Source organism: Clarias gariepinus, chromosome 12 (genome assembly GCF_024256425.1).
Source record: "Clarias gariepinus isolate MV-2021 ecotype Netherlands chromosome 12, CGAR_prim_01v2, whole genome shotgun sequence".
Classification (NCBI taxonomy): Eukaryota; Metazoa; Chordata; class Actinopteri; order Siluriformes; family Clariidae; genus Clarias; species Clarias gariepinus.
In genome coordinates this window covers 31,774,391-31,791,008 of record NC_071111.1, presented here as the reverse complement: position 1 = coordinate 31,791,008, position 16,618 = coordinate 31,774,391, and the positions used below count along the sequence as shown (strand labels likewise).

At 40.6% G+C, this 16,618-nt stretch overlaps 1 protein-coding gene across 3 annotated transcripts in view; it reads left to right on the top strand.

Annotated features, from left to right (window-relative positions):
* The window catches only part of pde3a (phosphodiesterase 3A, cGMP-inhibited), a 63,620-nt gene extending 51,045 nt beyond the window's left edge, over window positions 1–12,575 (top strand). For all 3 annotated transcript variants that reach the window (XM_053508678.1, XM_053508677.1, XM_053508676.1), the window contains exons 9-15: window positions 238–349; window positions 510–617; window positions 930–1,129; window positions 5,102–5,305; window positions 5,386–5,547; window positions 7,140–7,422; window positions 8,602–12,575. In XM_053508678.1, coding sequence (XP_053364653.1) covers window positions 238–349; window positions 510–617; window positions 930–1,129; window positions 5,102–5,305; window positions 5,386–5,547; window positions 7,140–7,422; window positions 8,602–8,888 — 1,356 coding nt within the window. In that variant the 3' untranslated portion in view covers window positions 8,889–12,575. The remainder of the gene's footprint in view (window positions 1–237; window positions 350–509; window positions 618–929; window positions 1,130–5,101; window positions 5,306–5,385; window positions 5,548–7,139; window positions 7,423–8,601) is intronic.
* Window positions 12,576–16,618: the final 4,043 nt, after the last annotated feature.

The window sequence follows — 16,618 nt, the reverse complement described above, 5'->3', positions numbered from 1 at the left end:
AAATCTTTCAAATAAAACAAAAAAAGCTCAAAATATTTCACTTTATGACAATACAGAACATGCATAAAGGCTTGTTGCTTGTGGAAATCCTTTGATGTCCCTGATCAATTAGAACGTATGTTTGTACATTTTGGGATTAGAAAATCATGAAAGCATTATCACATGATATTTACAGTAGGTTTAGAAACACTTATTTCTGGTCAGTTAAAGTCTTTAATCCCCATCTGCATGCTCTAGATGTCTTACAGACTATTTGAAGATACTGGTCTCTTTAAAATCTTCAAGATCCCAGTAAAGAAGTTCATGAATTACTTCCATGCCTTGGAGAATGGTTACAGGGACATCCCATGTAAGTCCAGCACTACATGTCGTTCATGTTATTATTTATTAACATTGTAAAAAGTAAATAGAAGAGAAATCAATCATTTTTTAAAAAGGCTTTAGAAGACGTGTGTCTATCACAAATGATTCAGTTTTTGATTCATTGTTGCTTTTTTCTCTCACTTTAGATCACAATAGGATCCATGCCACAGATGTTCTCCATGCTGTCTGGTATCTAACCACACAGCCGGTGCCAGGCTTACCTTTGTTGGCTCACAACTCAGTCAGTGGTTCAGGTGAGAATATTTAAATATTCAGTAGATAATTAAGCACATGACGTGACTGTGTTCCGGTATTTAGAAATCTTGGAAGTTTCTTCATATGTGTGTGTGTGTGTGCATGTGTTGATCAGCCATAAAACCTGCTCCTAATGTAGCTCGTCTGCCTTTAGTGATGGCCACACGAATAACAAATATCCTTTGTCAACACATATACAAGCAATCTATGAATAAGTCCTTTAATATCTATCTTGACGATCGAGGCCCTTTGTGTGTCTGCATGGCTAACTGCTAGCTTTACCCTCCTTTTCGCTCTCCTTGTTCATGCAGATGCTGTCACTGGGATCAGTCACCATAATATGGAATATCTATTCTCTAAGACCTACCCAACTATGGAGGACAGCTATGGCTGTCTTTCAGGGCTTATACCTGCCTTGGAGCTGATGGCACTGTACGTGGCAGCTGCCATGCATGACTACGACCACCCTGGCCGAACCAACGCCTTTCTGGTGGCCACCAGTGCTCCGCAGGTAGAATTTCTCACTCACTCACTCACTTATCGTCTATACTGCTTTATCCTGTATTCAGGGTCACGGGGGTTTGGAGCCTATCCCAGGAGACTTAGGGCACGAGGCGGGGTACACCCTGGACAGGGTGCCAATACATCGCGGGGCATAGAACTTCTCAGTGAAGAAAAATATTAATAGACATTACAATACTTTCTATCTGTGTATATCATGGATTGTGTGTTAAAATTGAGGAATTGTATCTAACTGTCATGCGATGGGAGTAAAGAAGGATGCAAATGCAGTTTGAGGTTTTTTTGCAGGACCTGGCAAACAAATTCAAAACAGTGTTTAAAAAATCTCATTAAAAATACCCAGGCCATCAGCAAACAACAACAACACACAGACGAAATCCAAAATCTCACATAAGATCCAGAACAAAGTCCACACCAGAACTACAGTATACAGGGCTAAAGGCTTGGCATGTTCGGTCCGGTGCACTATGCAGCAGGGGTTACACTGCATTGTGTCTTACACTGGAGTACTGTGTGTATACTGTCGACAGGAGTGTGTCTGTCTGGAAATCAACATTGAAATATGATCAAGACAAAGTGTGTGGGTCTTGTTAAGTGTAGTTTATTGCAGCCACATTTGTAGGCTTCAGTGTTTTCTGTGAAACAGAGACACGGCTCAGAATACATGTTCTCTTCTGCTGCACTATAGCCTACACTGTATTTAAGGTCTAGCCTCCTGTCTTTACAATATGAGTTGAGTCTTGATTTAATTTACAGCAACACCAGTGGTGTCATGGGGAAATGCCAGGGCCTGAAGGTCCGGTATTCATCATGAGATGAATATGGAATAATGGCGCCATTTGGTGGTGTCATGGGTATTTAACCTGGAGCCAGGATATATACTGTACCACTCCTGGTTCATTTGTTTGGGGATCGTGTCTGGACACTTGTTCTTGTCATCTGTGTATTGTTTTCCAAACCTGCCTGCTGAATCTGTACGATTGGTGCTCGCAGGGGAACAATGGTGACTGGCAACCGAGCACATTTTTTGGAAAATAAAGGGGTTAGATGTGTCAATGAGTGCTGAGGGAACTCTGGGTCTACTAAGCTCACAGAAGAGACCAGGCCCAAATACTTGTGAGTCTTAGCAAAGAAATTGACTATTTATGTAATGATGCAGGTCTCACGAGGGGCGGAGCCGTGCAAAAATCCTCGGCACTGGTCAGAACAACTACTGTAGATCCACAGGCTGCAACCCCACGGAGTTCTGAACATGCAGAGGCGTGGCCATATGGACATGCGGTTGCTAGGCAATGCAGCCACAAGGCAATCAGCCTGGACACGACACACCTAGCGGCGTGTCTATTTAAGGGTCCTGATACCTCGGCACTTTGTGCGATCATTTAGGTAGCATCTGTAAAGTATCAGGGCCAAATAAAAAGAAAGAAAGAAAGAAAGAAAGAAAAATAAAGACAGACAGACAAAGCGCACAAAAAGTGGAGAGACAGCGGCAAAGACCCAAAACCTCTGCCTCCCTAAGACTCCGGCAAGAGAGAGAGAGAAAGTGAGAGAGAGAGTGACACCCATCAGTTTAGTGTGCACTCTCACCTTAAAGTATAAAAACGAAAAGTCAAATGAACAGGTCTTCCTGTGTGTGTCGTAAGCACTCTCCCTAATTCCTGTTTCATTCGCCCCCTCTGAAGCCCTGCGTCGGGGCTCTTATTGATATTATGACGTCTTGTGGTGCGGCTCTCCATACCGCACCACGTAACGGCTCATTTGCTGGTTAGAACTTGTAATGTAACTTGTGCGTCTCTATCACTGGCAATATATTCTGTGATACTATTGAAGCACGTGGTGGAAGAACCGTGGAAGAACATGGTCACTGAAAAATGTGAATGGATGTGAGGCTCCTTCCAGCCAACAACACACCATTCCTCCAGTACCAGATTGACTCCCATCAGCTCTCTGTTCCTGATGACGTCATTTTGCTCAGCTGGTAATAAATTAAAGCTGAAAGCTATGGGGTGAAGTTTAGACTCAACTCTGAACCACAGTTTCTACTCCAGGCTTGGGAGCATATACTTCTACTAGAAAGTCTTTTAAAGGATCAGGACGCTTTAGGATCTGGGCCATGGTGATCGCTCTTTAGTCAAACTGAGCATTGCAACAACAAAAAAATGAACACTGAGTGGGCGCCTCTGAGTGTTCACCTACTGTAGCCAGGAAATAAGTGAAGTATGCATGGTCGAGGCACATGGCACAGACATTGTCTGCCGAAAGTGCTTTTAAAATCAATTTCAGTGTAACTTCTAATTTAGCTAAGTGCTGTTTGTATTATATCATTAGACAGAGGCAAAGACAGTTAGATTTTTATTAAATTTAGTTTTTTTATTATAGGGCTGGGCAACAAATAAAAAACAATGATTTTCATAAAGAGGAAACAGGCAATTAGCAAACATCAATACTGTACAAGGGCAAAATCCATAATCACGAATAAGATCCAGAAGAAAATGCAAGGCTTAGAAAGTTCAGGTTGATGCACACGCGATCTGGAGCTGACCTGTACTTTGTGAAGTTGATTGTGTTTAATTGTGTATGAATAATATTTAAATTTTTTAGGAAAACAACAAATTTTAAGATCTAAATCATAAAAGACAAACGAGTTACGTAGTATTAAACTAGTTATACATTTACTGTATGGAGTACTAGAGTGTGTGTGCAAAAAGGCGAAAATGAGGAAAGAAAGAATAAAAGTTTTGGAAAAAACATAAAACTGAAAGAGGTAATATGTAAGAAATATCTAATAAATGAAAGAAATGAAGGGCATGCATTATATAACAGAAGAGATGAGAGATTGCATGATTAGGTTTCATGTTTTGTCATTTCAGGATGTAGATCATATATAGATTAGTGGCCAAAAAATAATTGTAATCAGTTTTGAGATCTAATCTCTGGGGTCTGAGTTCGTTCTGCCCCCACTGTACTGTATGTTTATCACTTTAGATTTAATGAGCAATTTAGTATTACTGACAGAAAACCTTTAGATTTCATTATCTAATATAATTAAAATATATCTAAAAATGTTATTTCATGGCAGCATCTCCTTTAACATCTATCTAAGCTCCTGTAACACTTTACTGATGTTCAAGTGCCTTTTATTTGGCATTAAACAAACATTTAGAAACTCTAACCGGTTTGTTTCAGGTTATTGATAGCCTGTTAGCCTGTTAGCCTGCTAGCCTGTTATTTATACCTCTTTCCCGACATCCAGGCCAGGCATCAGTGCGTAAAGCGTCAGGGTGAATCACGCAGCCCCAGTGGACGAGAGCTTTACAGCGGTAGGAGTGTGTCAGGATCCGGCAGCAGCATCATGTCAGGCAGCAGGAGACCACGTAGAGCTCAACAGATCCTGGAGTGATTTAAATAGTTGTACGGTGTGATCAGAGTGCAAACGGGGACTGCAGCAGGTCTTAGCTATGAGCAGGAGCCTGAGAATAATGAGGGCACCCTGGGACATGAAGCATCCTGCCTAATAATCCTCAGATCTGCACTGTTAAAGAAGTGTGAGGGGCTTAGGGTAAAAATGTCCAGGGTATAAATAGTCCTGATGCCTCCCCCTCCTCCCCCTCCTCCTCCTCCACAAACAGATGGCAGTGGTGTATTTAAGCTGTGCAGTGCTTCACATTTATCCAGCCTGAACAGATCTTTCCCTTTTTTTGTAACATCTTTAAATATTAAGAGGCTTCAATATGAAATAAATGCATCGACACCATTCGAGCGGTAAAGGACCGTTAACGCAGATTAACTAAGTGATGTTTTTTTTCCTGTTGATATCAGTTTACATAACAGAGCTGATGAAATGTGATGATCTGGTAATTGCACTAAGTTGCATTAAGATGAAAACCCTGGCTTCTTCCCCAGTGGTTTCTCCCCCACACAGTTGAACGCTCATATGAACCTGTGGTTTTCGTTTGCGCAGGCGGTGCTGTACAACGACCGCTCCGTTCTGGAGAATCACCATGCTGCCTCTGCTTGGAATCTCTTCATGTCTCACCCTGATTACAACTTTCTGGCCAGTCTCGACCACGTGGATTTCAAGCGCTTTCGCTTTTTGGTTATCGAGGCCATTCTGGCTACTGACCTGAAGAAGCACTTTGACTTTTTGGCCGAGTTCAATGCTAAGGTGGGCTCCTCCTTCCATAATGCAGAGTAATCAGGAAAAAAAATACTACACTCTAACTTAACCTTATTGTTTGCATACAGGTTGGGGATGAAGGTTGCTCAGGTATCGACTGGTCCAATGAGAATGACCGGCTTCTGGTCTGCCAGATGTGCATCAAGCTGGCTGATGTTAATGGGCCACTGAAGCACAAAGATCTTCACCTTCAGTGGACGGAGGGCATCGTCAACGAGTTTTATGAGCAGGTACGCGATGCATTCGTATACATGAGTAATTTTCACAGAAATAACGTTTAAGTTCCGTGACATCCCGTGTAAGTGGAGCCATAATACAGATGTCCTTAGAAACCAGTTTGTGCATTAATAATGCTGACCCAGAGTCAGGGACACGTTTCCTGGCAACCAGCTCTCTCCTTTACAGCAGTGTTGAAGGTAATGTTTTTACGACTGCACTGCTGACAACAATACACACCAATTAATGCACCAAATATACTCAGTGTGTGTTTGGGGGAGAAAATGTGCTGCATTTGTGAAAATGAGAAAATGGCGGCTTTGTCATGATCTATTTACAGCATTAGAAAAATCCTAATTCCCCCCCCCCCCTCTCTCTCTCTCTCTGGTTCTTAAATTATTTCTTCTGTACCAAATGACAGAACAAGGCACACATACATGATGAGTTTTTAAAAGACATTGGATCTGGTTGCCATAGCAACAGAAGGCCTTGGCAGCTGTAGTTCATTGTTTATGCCTGAGTATTATTCCAAAAATGCAGGTTTTTCTTTTATTGCTTGTCAATTTCGACAATTAAGGTTTTTTTTTTTTAAATCACACATCTTGCACCAGGTCCAGGGTAGGATCCAGGCCCTCTGTGACCCTGTCTACAGGATGAGGCGGTAGAGATGATGAGTGATGAGAGAGATTGCAATTAATTTACTGTGTATACGGTTTCACACACCCTATGCTTTATGCACAAACATTGTTATCCATGTTTATTTTATTGTTTCAGCATTATCAAGTCAGTGCAGCAGGATTGTTCGTTACGAGGGAATGGGTTACCATGAGTTTGCCTTTAATCAAAATGTAGAAAGTCTTAATTAAGACTGCTGTGAGAGGCAAACGGTACAAAACACAGATACCACACAGTGGCAATGCAGGCCATGAAAATAAAAGGAAAGCGTATTTAACTGTTTCATTCTCCTTGAACTTGTAGAATAGAGACGTACTAATTACAGAAGTGTGCGGATCTCTCTTTTCTTAAAGAATGCTGCCTAAACATGCAGGCTGGGTGAGGATCAGCCGTACGACCAGTTTTGACAGACAGAAGTGAGTGTGTAGCCAATAGCTTCCCAAGCCTCATGCAATTAAGATAATGGGTTTTAATCGAAGCATGCAGCAGTATGAGGGATTAGATAGATAGACACCTGTTTAAAGGATCAACATACAGAATTTAAACTGCTTCACTTTCCAGGGAAGGCAACACTAGATGTTGGAGCTTGTGTGTGGACGTGTGTTCACTCACACACTCTACAGGAGCATTAGTGAGCCCGGTTCCAGTCCGTCCCAGAGCTGATGGTTCTGTCAGGGCTCTGTGCAGGACACTCGAGTTCTTCCACTCTAACATGAACACACCATGTCTTCATGGAGCTGGATTTGTGGATCTCACAGGGACATCATCATGCACATTTTATTTTCAGACATTAAATAATTGTGTGCTTCAGCCACAGTCTGGGCAAGAACCACACAAGTGTGGTAGTCAGGGGTGCACAAACTTATTACATGTATCAGGAACATCCCATTTGCATAAAGCATGTCTCCTTAATTTTTTATGTTTCTCTCAGGGTGATGAGGAGGCCAGTCTGGACTTGCCCATCAGCCCGTTCATGGACCGTTCAGCGCCGCAGCTAGCCAAGCTGCAGGAGTCTTTCATCACACACATCGTCGGGCCGCTCTGTAGCTCCTATGACGCAGCTGCCCTCATGCCCGGACGGTGGGTGGAGCCCCAGTCCAGCGAGGCTGACGAAGGATCTGGTGTTGAGGAGACTGATGAAGAAGAAGAGGAAGAAGAAGAAGAAGAAGAAGACACAACAGAGGAAGACGCCTCCACCAACTCGGATCACTCTCGTATGTTCATCTTCTACACATAATGTATTTTTATCCTTAGAGGTTTTAAAGTTGCCCAATTTTAAATGGATAAAAATTTTGAGTCCCCATCAATTAAAAAAAAAACCATTTATATAGGTCCAAAACACACTGAAATGTTTTTTTTTATCTTCATTAAAAACTGAATTATAATTTTTAATCGATTGATATCAATAATTTGTATGATGCAATAGTGTATGATACAAACCTAAATTCCAATGAAGGTGGAACGTAAATAAAAACAGAATACAATGACCTGCAAATCCTTGTTGACCCATTCTTAGTTGAGAACACCTTGAAGACAAGATATTTAATGTGCAAAGGATATTTACCACGTGGGCCCAGGAACACTTTAGGAAACCACCGTCAGTCAACACAGCTTGTCACAACATCTACATGTGCGAGTTAAAACTCCACCATGCAAAGCACAACCCATACATCAACAGCACACGGAGAGGGCGGCGGTCCTCTGAGCCCGGGATCATCTGAGACGGACTGATGCAAAGTGGGAAAGTGCGCTGTGGTCTGACGAGTCCACATTTCAAGTTGTTTTGGAAAATCATGATGTTTTAGATGTTGGATGTTGAATGTTAGATTGCTATCAACGCAAAGTTCAAAATCTGTGAAATAAGCGTAAAATATGAGAATGTAGACGCCGGACTGTTGAGCAACTGGGATGGTGAAGAATCCCATCTACAAAGCTTCAACAATTATTGTCCTCTTAAACGCTTATAAAGTGTTGTTAAAAGGGAAGGTGATGGAACGCAGTGGTGAGAATAGCCCTGTCTCAGTGTTACAGACATCAAATTCAAAATGAGTGAATATTTGAAAAAGACAATCCAGTTCATCACATTGTATATCTTGTCTTTGTGGTGTTCGCAATTAAACATGGCTCAACAAGGATTTGCAGGTCATTCTTTTCTGTTTTTATTATTTAATTATATTAGTTGCTTCCACTCACTGTTTAGAATATTTAAACCCCTTATGGTAGATAGCAGTACATGGCACCCAAGTCGTGCAACAACTGGGCAGTTTTGGAGTAATTGAACAAGTTTTTCATGAAATCATTCGTTTTCAGCGAGGGTCATCATAGGCCAGAAAATGTCCATATTATGTCCTGAATTAAATTGAAGGTCTAATGCTTGTATTGTCTGTTTGTAGAGAAACTGATGCCCAAAATGCGACAGAAGGTCTTCTGTCAGATCACCCAGTACCTTTTGGAGAATTATGAAATGTGGAAGAAGGTCATCGCTGCGGAGGGCCAAAGCCAAACAAAGCCAAACAAAGCCTCTGAACCAATCCTGGCCATTCACGAAGAGGAGGAGGAGACACTAAACAAGGACAAGTCAACGGAAGACCAGGAGCACAGAGCAGAAGGAGGAGGAAAGACATGGCCAGGAGTGGAGGAGCGGTACGAGGCATCGATAGACGAGGAAGAGACCGAATGAAGGTCGGACACGTGAAAGTGAAAATCGAGACACAAGCTGTAGTAAAAACTGAACTATAGAAAAAGATTTTTTTTCAAATGCGAAATGGGACGAGACGTCTGAGGATCAGGAGATAATGTGAGATGTATCCAGACTAGAATATTGTCACAATGCCTTTATTTCCAAACAAGACTCCTGATGAATGGTTGCCAGCACATCACTAAGACACAACACTGTAGATTCTTTAGGTGAACAAGTTTCTGTGGGAAACAGGGTGGCGTCCGAGCGTCTTCAGACGGGCTTCGGTCGCTAATCTGATAAAATGGCATTTGTACAATTTGTGCTGAAGTTTCAAGCCAACTTCCATGACCGGGGTCTCAACGATCTGCACTTTTTACTCGATTCACTTCAGCGGGTGTTTTCAAAGGACCCTAGTATTAGACAGGTTCAAGAATGAAATCTACGATAGCTCATAGCAATGTGATGGGGAAGTGCACACTCCTTACACACTCACACACACACACACACACACTCATACACACACACTGTAATCCAAAGGAAGGGAAATTTGGGGAAAATCCGGAAATAGAATGCACCTAAAAGTCCACATGTCCGACACTACTTATCTGATCTTTATTTTATTATTATTATTTTTTTATTCTTTCTAGGTTAAAATGATCTGTCCTATTTCTTTTTTTAATTCTCCACTTGATTTCCTGGGGACGTTTCCCCCCTCCACAGGTTCACCACCTGCCTGCAGACTGACTCCGCAGGTACACTAGTGAATGTTCAAGTGGTTTTTTTTCCTTTCTAATATAAACTGTTACTTTTTTTGGGTTGCATCAGCTTTAGATTGTGACCTGACATTCCTATCCAGATACAACAGCACTGTAAATACTCTCTAACACTACATCCTTTTGAGTTTTTATTCTTTAAGTGCACATTTGGGAAAAAAACAAAAAAATAACAAAAACAAACAAAAAAACCCTCCTTAATCTCCTTTTTCCTTTAGTTAGAAAAACGTTACATACAGAGACACTACTTTGTAAACCTCCAGCTCTATTCGAGTTCATACCTGTGTGTTTTTTGTATGATATGATTCTTTAATGATGAAGTATGCAATACTTTGCGAAGTAAGTCAATCCCACATACTGTAGTTAGGACACAGCATGTACAGTATTCAGCCCTGGTACTCGAGCCTACAGCCTTCTGTGTCTGACCCACACGTTTAAGTAGCCAGTTAACTGCTGAATCTTAGATCTGTTGGTTGTTTCATGCATCTTGAGTAGCAAGTATATATACAGTATATATATATATATATATATAAATATATAAATATATCTCCATATAGGGATTATACATATAGAACTGCAAATGTAAATGCACCCAAAGACCTGATTTTTTGTTTGTTTGTTTGTTTGTTTGTTTTATTTAGTCTCAATTCTGGTTCTAAAAGTAAAAAAAACACAAACGTAACATGCTCGGAGGCTAAAGAGCTCGCAGTCGTTAAAGTCATGCACTCTCGCTAAACAAGGAAGGCCACTCATACTCCAGCCCTGCCATAGCTGCTATGTCCTAGAGGCACTGTAGTCATGCACACAGGCATGTGAACTGCTAAGCGGCTAACCCTGTAGCTCAAAGGAGAACGCACACAGGAATAAGACATGGTGTAGCCAGACATGTGAGAGAGAGAGAGAGAGAGAGAGAGAGAGAGAGCAGGTCCCTACAAACAGCTGCGTGCTGCCTTAGACACAGGGACGACGGGAGACGCAGACCGATCATGACTGCAGTTCAGGGATAGATAATGCAGTCGGTTCTTTTGTACACGCGCCTGACGCTACTGTGCCATAATTTTAGAAGGGGTGCTAATTCAATTTGGTGAGAAGCGTAAATTGGGGGTTTGTTTTTGCACCTGAGTTTAGTTTTTGATTCCCCACTTCTGTTCGCAGCATAATGTACGCTTTCTTATCAACAGCCAGCACGTCAAGCAATACTGACACATACTGTAGACTGATGGTGGTCTTATGATTGCCATCATACTATTATTAGTATTATTATTATTATTGTTATGAAGTTGGGCATAATATATATATTCTATTTTTCTCAGTGCAGCTGTTTGTGCCAAATATTAACTTTAATAAACAACTGCGTTGTTGAAGCTTTTTATGAAGAATTAGATTTGTGTACATGAGGTGTGCTTTCTCTGTGTGTGAGTGCATGTTGGTATGAAATCAAGTTAATCTGGGAACAAATCAACCGTTTTTAATAGTACAAAAAAAAGGAAAAGAAATAAAGAAATCCCCCGAGGCCTTACTGACTGAGCATTTAGATACAAACAAAACTGAGGAGATGACAATTATTCCACTGTGTATGTCATCGTTGTTGTTGTTGTTGTTGTTGTTGAAGACTTGCATTTCTTACAAAAAAGTTCATTTGACTAGTTTATGCAATTTACCTACAAACACAACCAAGCATAATGATTCCAGTTGTAACCCACATCTCATGGATGTGTACAGTGTATGTTTTATAATAGCATGCTTGAGTAGTGTACACTAGCTAGTTCACTAGGAGAGAAGAGGTCCAGGGACAAAAACCTGATGGAGGAGGCTGTGGACCAAAGAGGAACACTGCTGTGATGGGAAAGTTGTTTTGGATTCTACAGTAGTCTGTTTCCACCCAGCAGTCGGGTTAGACGAGAGCCGTTCCATGTGTGGTGAAGAGGAGCGTAATGTTGGAGTCCCAGGTCCATTAACACTGGATCCACACCGAATGACTTATCAGGTCACATCTCAGCAGTATGGGACTGTGAGGTTCCCTGGGGGACTATTGGCTATCATGTGGCACTCTCACCGTCCAGCGTAACACCTGTACCACTCCAGATATCTGGACCTGGTGATCCACTGTGGCGTTCCACATGCAGCCACATGCAGAGTTCAAAACACCCGAACCTATGTTAAATGATCTCCGCAGCACTTCAGCCAACACTGTTCCTCCTATAAGAATGAAGGTGAGCTAACTCAAAAATGAGCGTAAGATTGAACAATCTGGTTGTTTTAAGCAGTTGGTCCTGTAGGTAGGGCACGGGTGAGGTGTTCAGCCAGGACGCAGGAACGCTCATGTGTTGTGGAGAACCTCAGTGGCCAGGCTGTGGACTTCATGTGGTGTCGGGAAATGTAATACAATTGTTTTTGTTGTTCTTCTTTTAAACGATGTAAACCTTATGTATAAATGTACATAAACATAACATGTACATTAATAATCCTTTGGTATTTACAAAATATTCTTCAGAGTAGATGCAAAAACCCGCAATAGATTTTGTTAGATGTACAATTCTTATCCCGAATAAAAACTCGCACATGGACAGGATGCGCTAAAATACTAAACCATTATACTGTGCTTGTCCAGTACGGGATCTGCTGACTGTAAAGGAGAAAGAAAAAAGGAAGGACAACTGTGTGCTCAGTGAATGTGTGTGTGTGTGTGTGTGTGTGTGTGTGTGTGTGTGTGTGTGTGTGTGTGTGTGTGTGTGTGTGTGTGTGTGCAGGCTTTAGTGAACAATCAGAATCAGACATATCTATTTTTCTGCAGGATAAAGGTGTTTGAATACATTAAATCTGACCAAATGTTTTCACCTGACCATCACACCCATATGAGAACCTCCCCAAGTAAGAGTGTGTTGGAGCAGCAAGACTCGAGTGTCCTGCAGGGGGGGGGATTGGTAGTGGAATCTGGTATGGGGCATCATACATCATACATGGCAAGGCAGATGTCTATGTAAGTGTGACCCTATAAGAAGACACCTGGCGTGTCACCTGGGACGTGTCCTCCTTTGTACTTTCCTTCTCCACTACAACGTTCCACCCAGGTTAATTCTTATCTAGGGGGAAAAAGATCACATGAAGCATTCCAAGCTTTCACTATCTGTTTATGAAACTGAATAATGTCAGCTTTTTGTAATGATGGAGTTTGTTTAAATGACCTTTCCTTAACCCGTCCCTCCTGGTGATGAGACTTGGTGGACATCTATACAGTAGTGTTGTGATCATGTTTGGAGTCTTCTGATGTTTAAGACATTACAGTACATGTCATTCTTTTTATCTACTTTAAAGGAACACCTGTCAATTTGTATAATTCTCCAGCTTGTTGATTTCTGTGTCTTTAGTTTGAGTCCTGCTCGTCAAAAAACAGCAGCATTGTAAATATTTTTTGAACGCTTCTTTTACCGTACATTGTTCTTCTGCCATTGAGGGATTTCTTACAGCTTTTTTTTTAATGGCTTACTCTTCCTGTTTCTTGAGGGTTTTTTTCTCTTGGAAGGTAATTTATTAACCATAATAATTTGCATATTAGGTACTAAAGTTTCCAGATTTCCAGCTCATCTCCGCGTGTTCGCTGTGATTCTTTAACAATAAAGGGTGCCGTATATTCCGTAGCTGCTCCAAGCGCTCGTTCATGTCCCAGCTTCTGTCTGAACTGTTCCCCTAGAACTCCATCTGGTCAAATGAAGAGGACGAGCATGTATACAGTGGCGGTGCCATTTTAGCCCTTTGTGTGTTTTTAAACCTGCTGAAATGAAAATAAACGCAGAGTTGATCAGGGACTATAAAGTTCCTTCATATATCTTCATATTCCATGGATCATGCATGTGATTAGATAGAGAAGGTACTCTAGGTAGACACAGACGGCCTTGTGTTGTCTGATTACGTTTCCCAGTATATTTATTTCACTGTCCTGCATGTGCCTTTCTCATAACCGTTTAAGGCTCATTCAGTCCGAATATTCTACACTATCTTCTTGCTTGTCCTGTTTTATTATCTGTATTACACAAACTCATCACTGAGTGTTTGTGTGTGGCATGTTCCATTTCCAGAAGTCGAATGAATGAATGAACGAACGAATGCAAAGTCTGGTTTCATGTTAATAAGTATCCAACACACACGGTGTTTATCTTATGGTGAATCAGGGTACATAAAGCGTGGGCATGTGGAATTTATCCATCGAAAGCTTGGCCCGGTCCAGTCACAGCAACCCGTTTTGGTAAGGATGAAATCGTACGGTATTGACATGGTTTTATTCCATGCAGAAATTTGATTTCACTGTAATTTCTATCCTTCTTGTTTGTCTTTCCTCGGTCTGTACCTGCGTACTGTCACCCTTTTATCTCTTATATTCCTATATGCATCTGATGGTGGCGGTCATCGTGCACTCTCCTTTCACCAAAAGTTATACATACAATTTACACTTTACACTTTCAACATGATTAGTGAGACACGCTTTTCTATGTGAATGGGTACCTCACTGTCCAAAAAAACAAAAACAAACAAAAAAAAAACTTTTTATTTCTTCTCACTAGAATGTTGCACTTAAGACATGTAGCAATACCTATACACAGGGGAGCTGTACAATTCACCAGTATTTGTGAAGTAAAATATTCAGTTTATTGATGTCTATTATTCCATTTTGTACAAAAACACAATATTGTTAATGAAGGGAAGGGAGAAAAACTAAACAACTAATGTCTTTTGAATAAACATTATTTATTTTTAATGTTTTATAATTTACTCACTATCCTGTAGCTTCTCTATGGCCAGAAAATGCTGGAAGTGCCTCTTGGTAAAATGTATTATGTAAGAAATATATACTGATACTATTAGAATTTGTCACAATCTGAACATTGTTTATGTTATGTGAATACAGTTTCATACTGTATTAAATGTTGTGATATTCAGTGTCTGTGGTTTTTATTTCCATCCAATGAGAAAACAGAACAACCAACAATAGAAAAAGAACATTTCAAATGAGTACCCATTTCTGTAAATAGTCTTATATTTGTTAAAAAATAATTTTATTTAAAATCTTTTTTTTTTTTCAAATATTAGACATATTAATTGAATTGGCCTGTATTATATTTGATATCTTTTTGTCCAGTATAGAGATGTGTTGGAACTTTACCCTAAAGCATAGTTACACTCTTTCGCCATTTACCGTCATTTTCTCTCTCTCTCTCTCTCTCTCTTTCTCTCTGTCTCTCTGTCTATTTCTTTGCATTTTATTTGTATTTAGATTGTCTACTTTATTTTGAGGCTTATTAATCAAAATCAGGTGACCAGTGTAGGACTGACATGGAATTATGTGTCAATCCTTTTTAACTGACTAAAAGTCTTCGGACAACCAAACATAAGCATGAAATACTTTTTATTTTTATACTTTTATGGGTTTCACATCTTTTGCAGACCTACGTATTGCAGTAAATTCTGCATTTTTGCCTTACAGAAAGTCTTATCCTTCTCTCAGTTGAAGAGTGTTCCTATTAGAAGTGTGCTCCTAATCACTGTCCATCTGTGCCATGGAACACATCTAATACGTTCTGAAACATTTATCTGAATCTGAGCAGAAAACACAATCCTATGCACTTCAGAATTCAGGAATATTTAAACAGAAGTGGTTGATTTATTAAAGAGCAGAAGAATTCAGCTTTGTAACTGCTTTAAAAACTCATAAACATGTAGAACAAGTTAAAGTACCTGACGGTTTGAGATAGCAGTGACTGAAACTTTTATAACGCAGCTTTTTACTTTAAATAGTGGTAGAAACATGAGATTAACACATAGGGACTATCCTAACCAGGTAATCAACCAGCTTGCTTTGAAGGTTTTGTTGAAGGTCGTAGTGAAGCACGGGCGATTGCTCTAAGACTGCACAGACAGCCAGGCCTGTAAAATTTTGTTAAAATTAAGTAATAAAATATTTGTATATTTTATATAAAAAAATTTGCCTCTATAAATCTTGGTAGAACACACCACACTGCCGGGTAAAAAAAAAAAAAAAAAAAAAAGAGTCAGTACTTCAGTAGGGTCACATTGCACCCATCATACTCTAGTGTCCACTGTACAAGCCTCTGGAGACTCAGAAACGTTATGTGGCAATAAAATAAAGTCAGCTGACCACCTAAATGTACGGAATCACCAGGTTATCACATCTATGGAGTTTTTCTTTCCTGATGGGATGGCCACACCCCCTTTTTGGTTATTGGCCCCTTAATTGCTGTAGTCTAGAGACCTGCCCATGACCCAGGTGGACCCTAACTGATCAAGCAATTCATTGAGGCATTGAGGATCCCTCAATGGTTTTCATGAGTCAGGATCTCTTTTGGGATAAAACAAAGTGTGCTTTGCAACACAGCATGCAGAAATGCTGCCAAGAGCCACTGCTTCTGTGTCACATTGCATGGTCCTGTATTGCATGGTCCTGTATAACTAGCACAAAGTGATAAAACACTTTGTGAGGTCCATGAAAATTCTTTGAAAGGTCAAAATAAGAGAGAGAAGATGGCTGGCAAATTTACCAGCTGAAAATGTACTGCTGTACATTTTTGCTAATGTCCAGACATGAAACGGTTTAGTATCTCAGTTACACCTAAACTCTAATTCCAAGATGGCGGCACGAACAGATGCAGCAGCTTCAGGCTCTCCACTTAGGTGCTTCTCTTTTTATTTGTTTTTTGCTCTATTAGTATGTCACTGTACGATCTGCTGCAAAGTCAAACTCATGTACAATCATCTGGAATTATGTAACATCGGATATAATAGCCAGATACCCATTACCAGTGATTATCAGAGGTTCAACAACATCCCCTTGGACATAGGTGGCGGAAGGAATGCAAACAAAAGTGTGGCTGCCGGTCAATTGACAAACTGAACTACTGTAACTACTCGCTGTACAGCCACTCGCCCGCGATTGCTGTGCCTTTG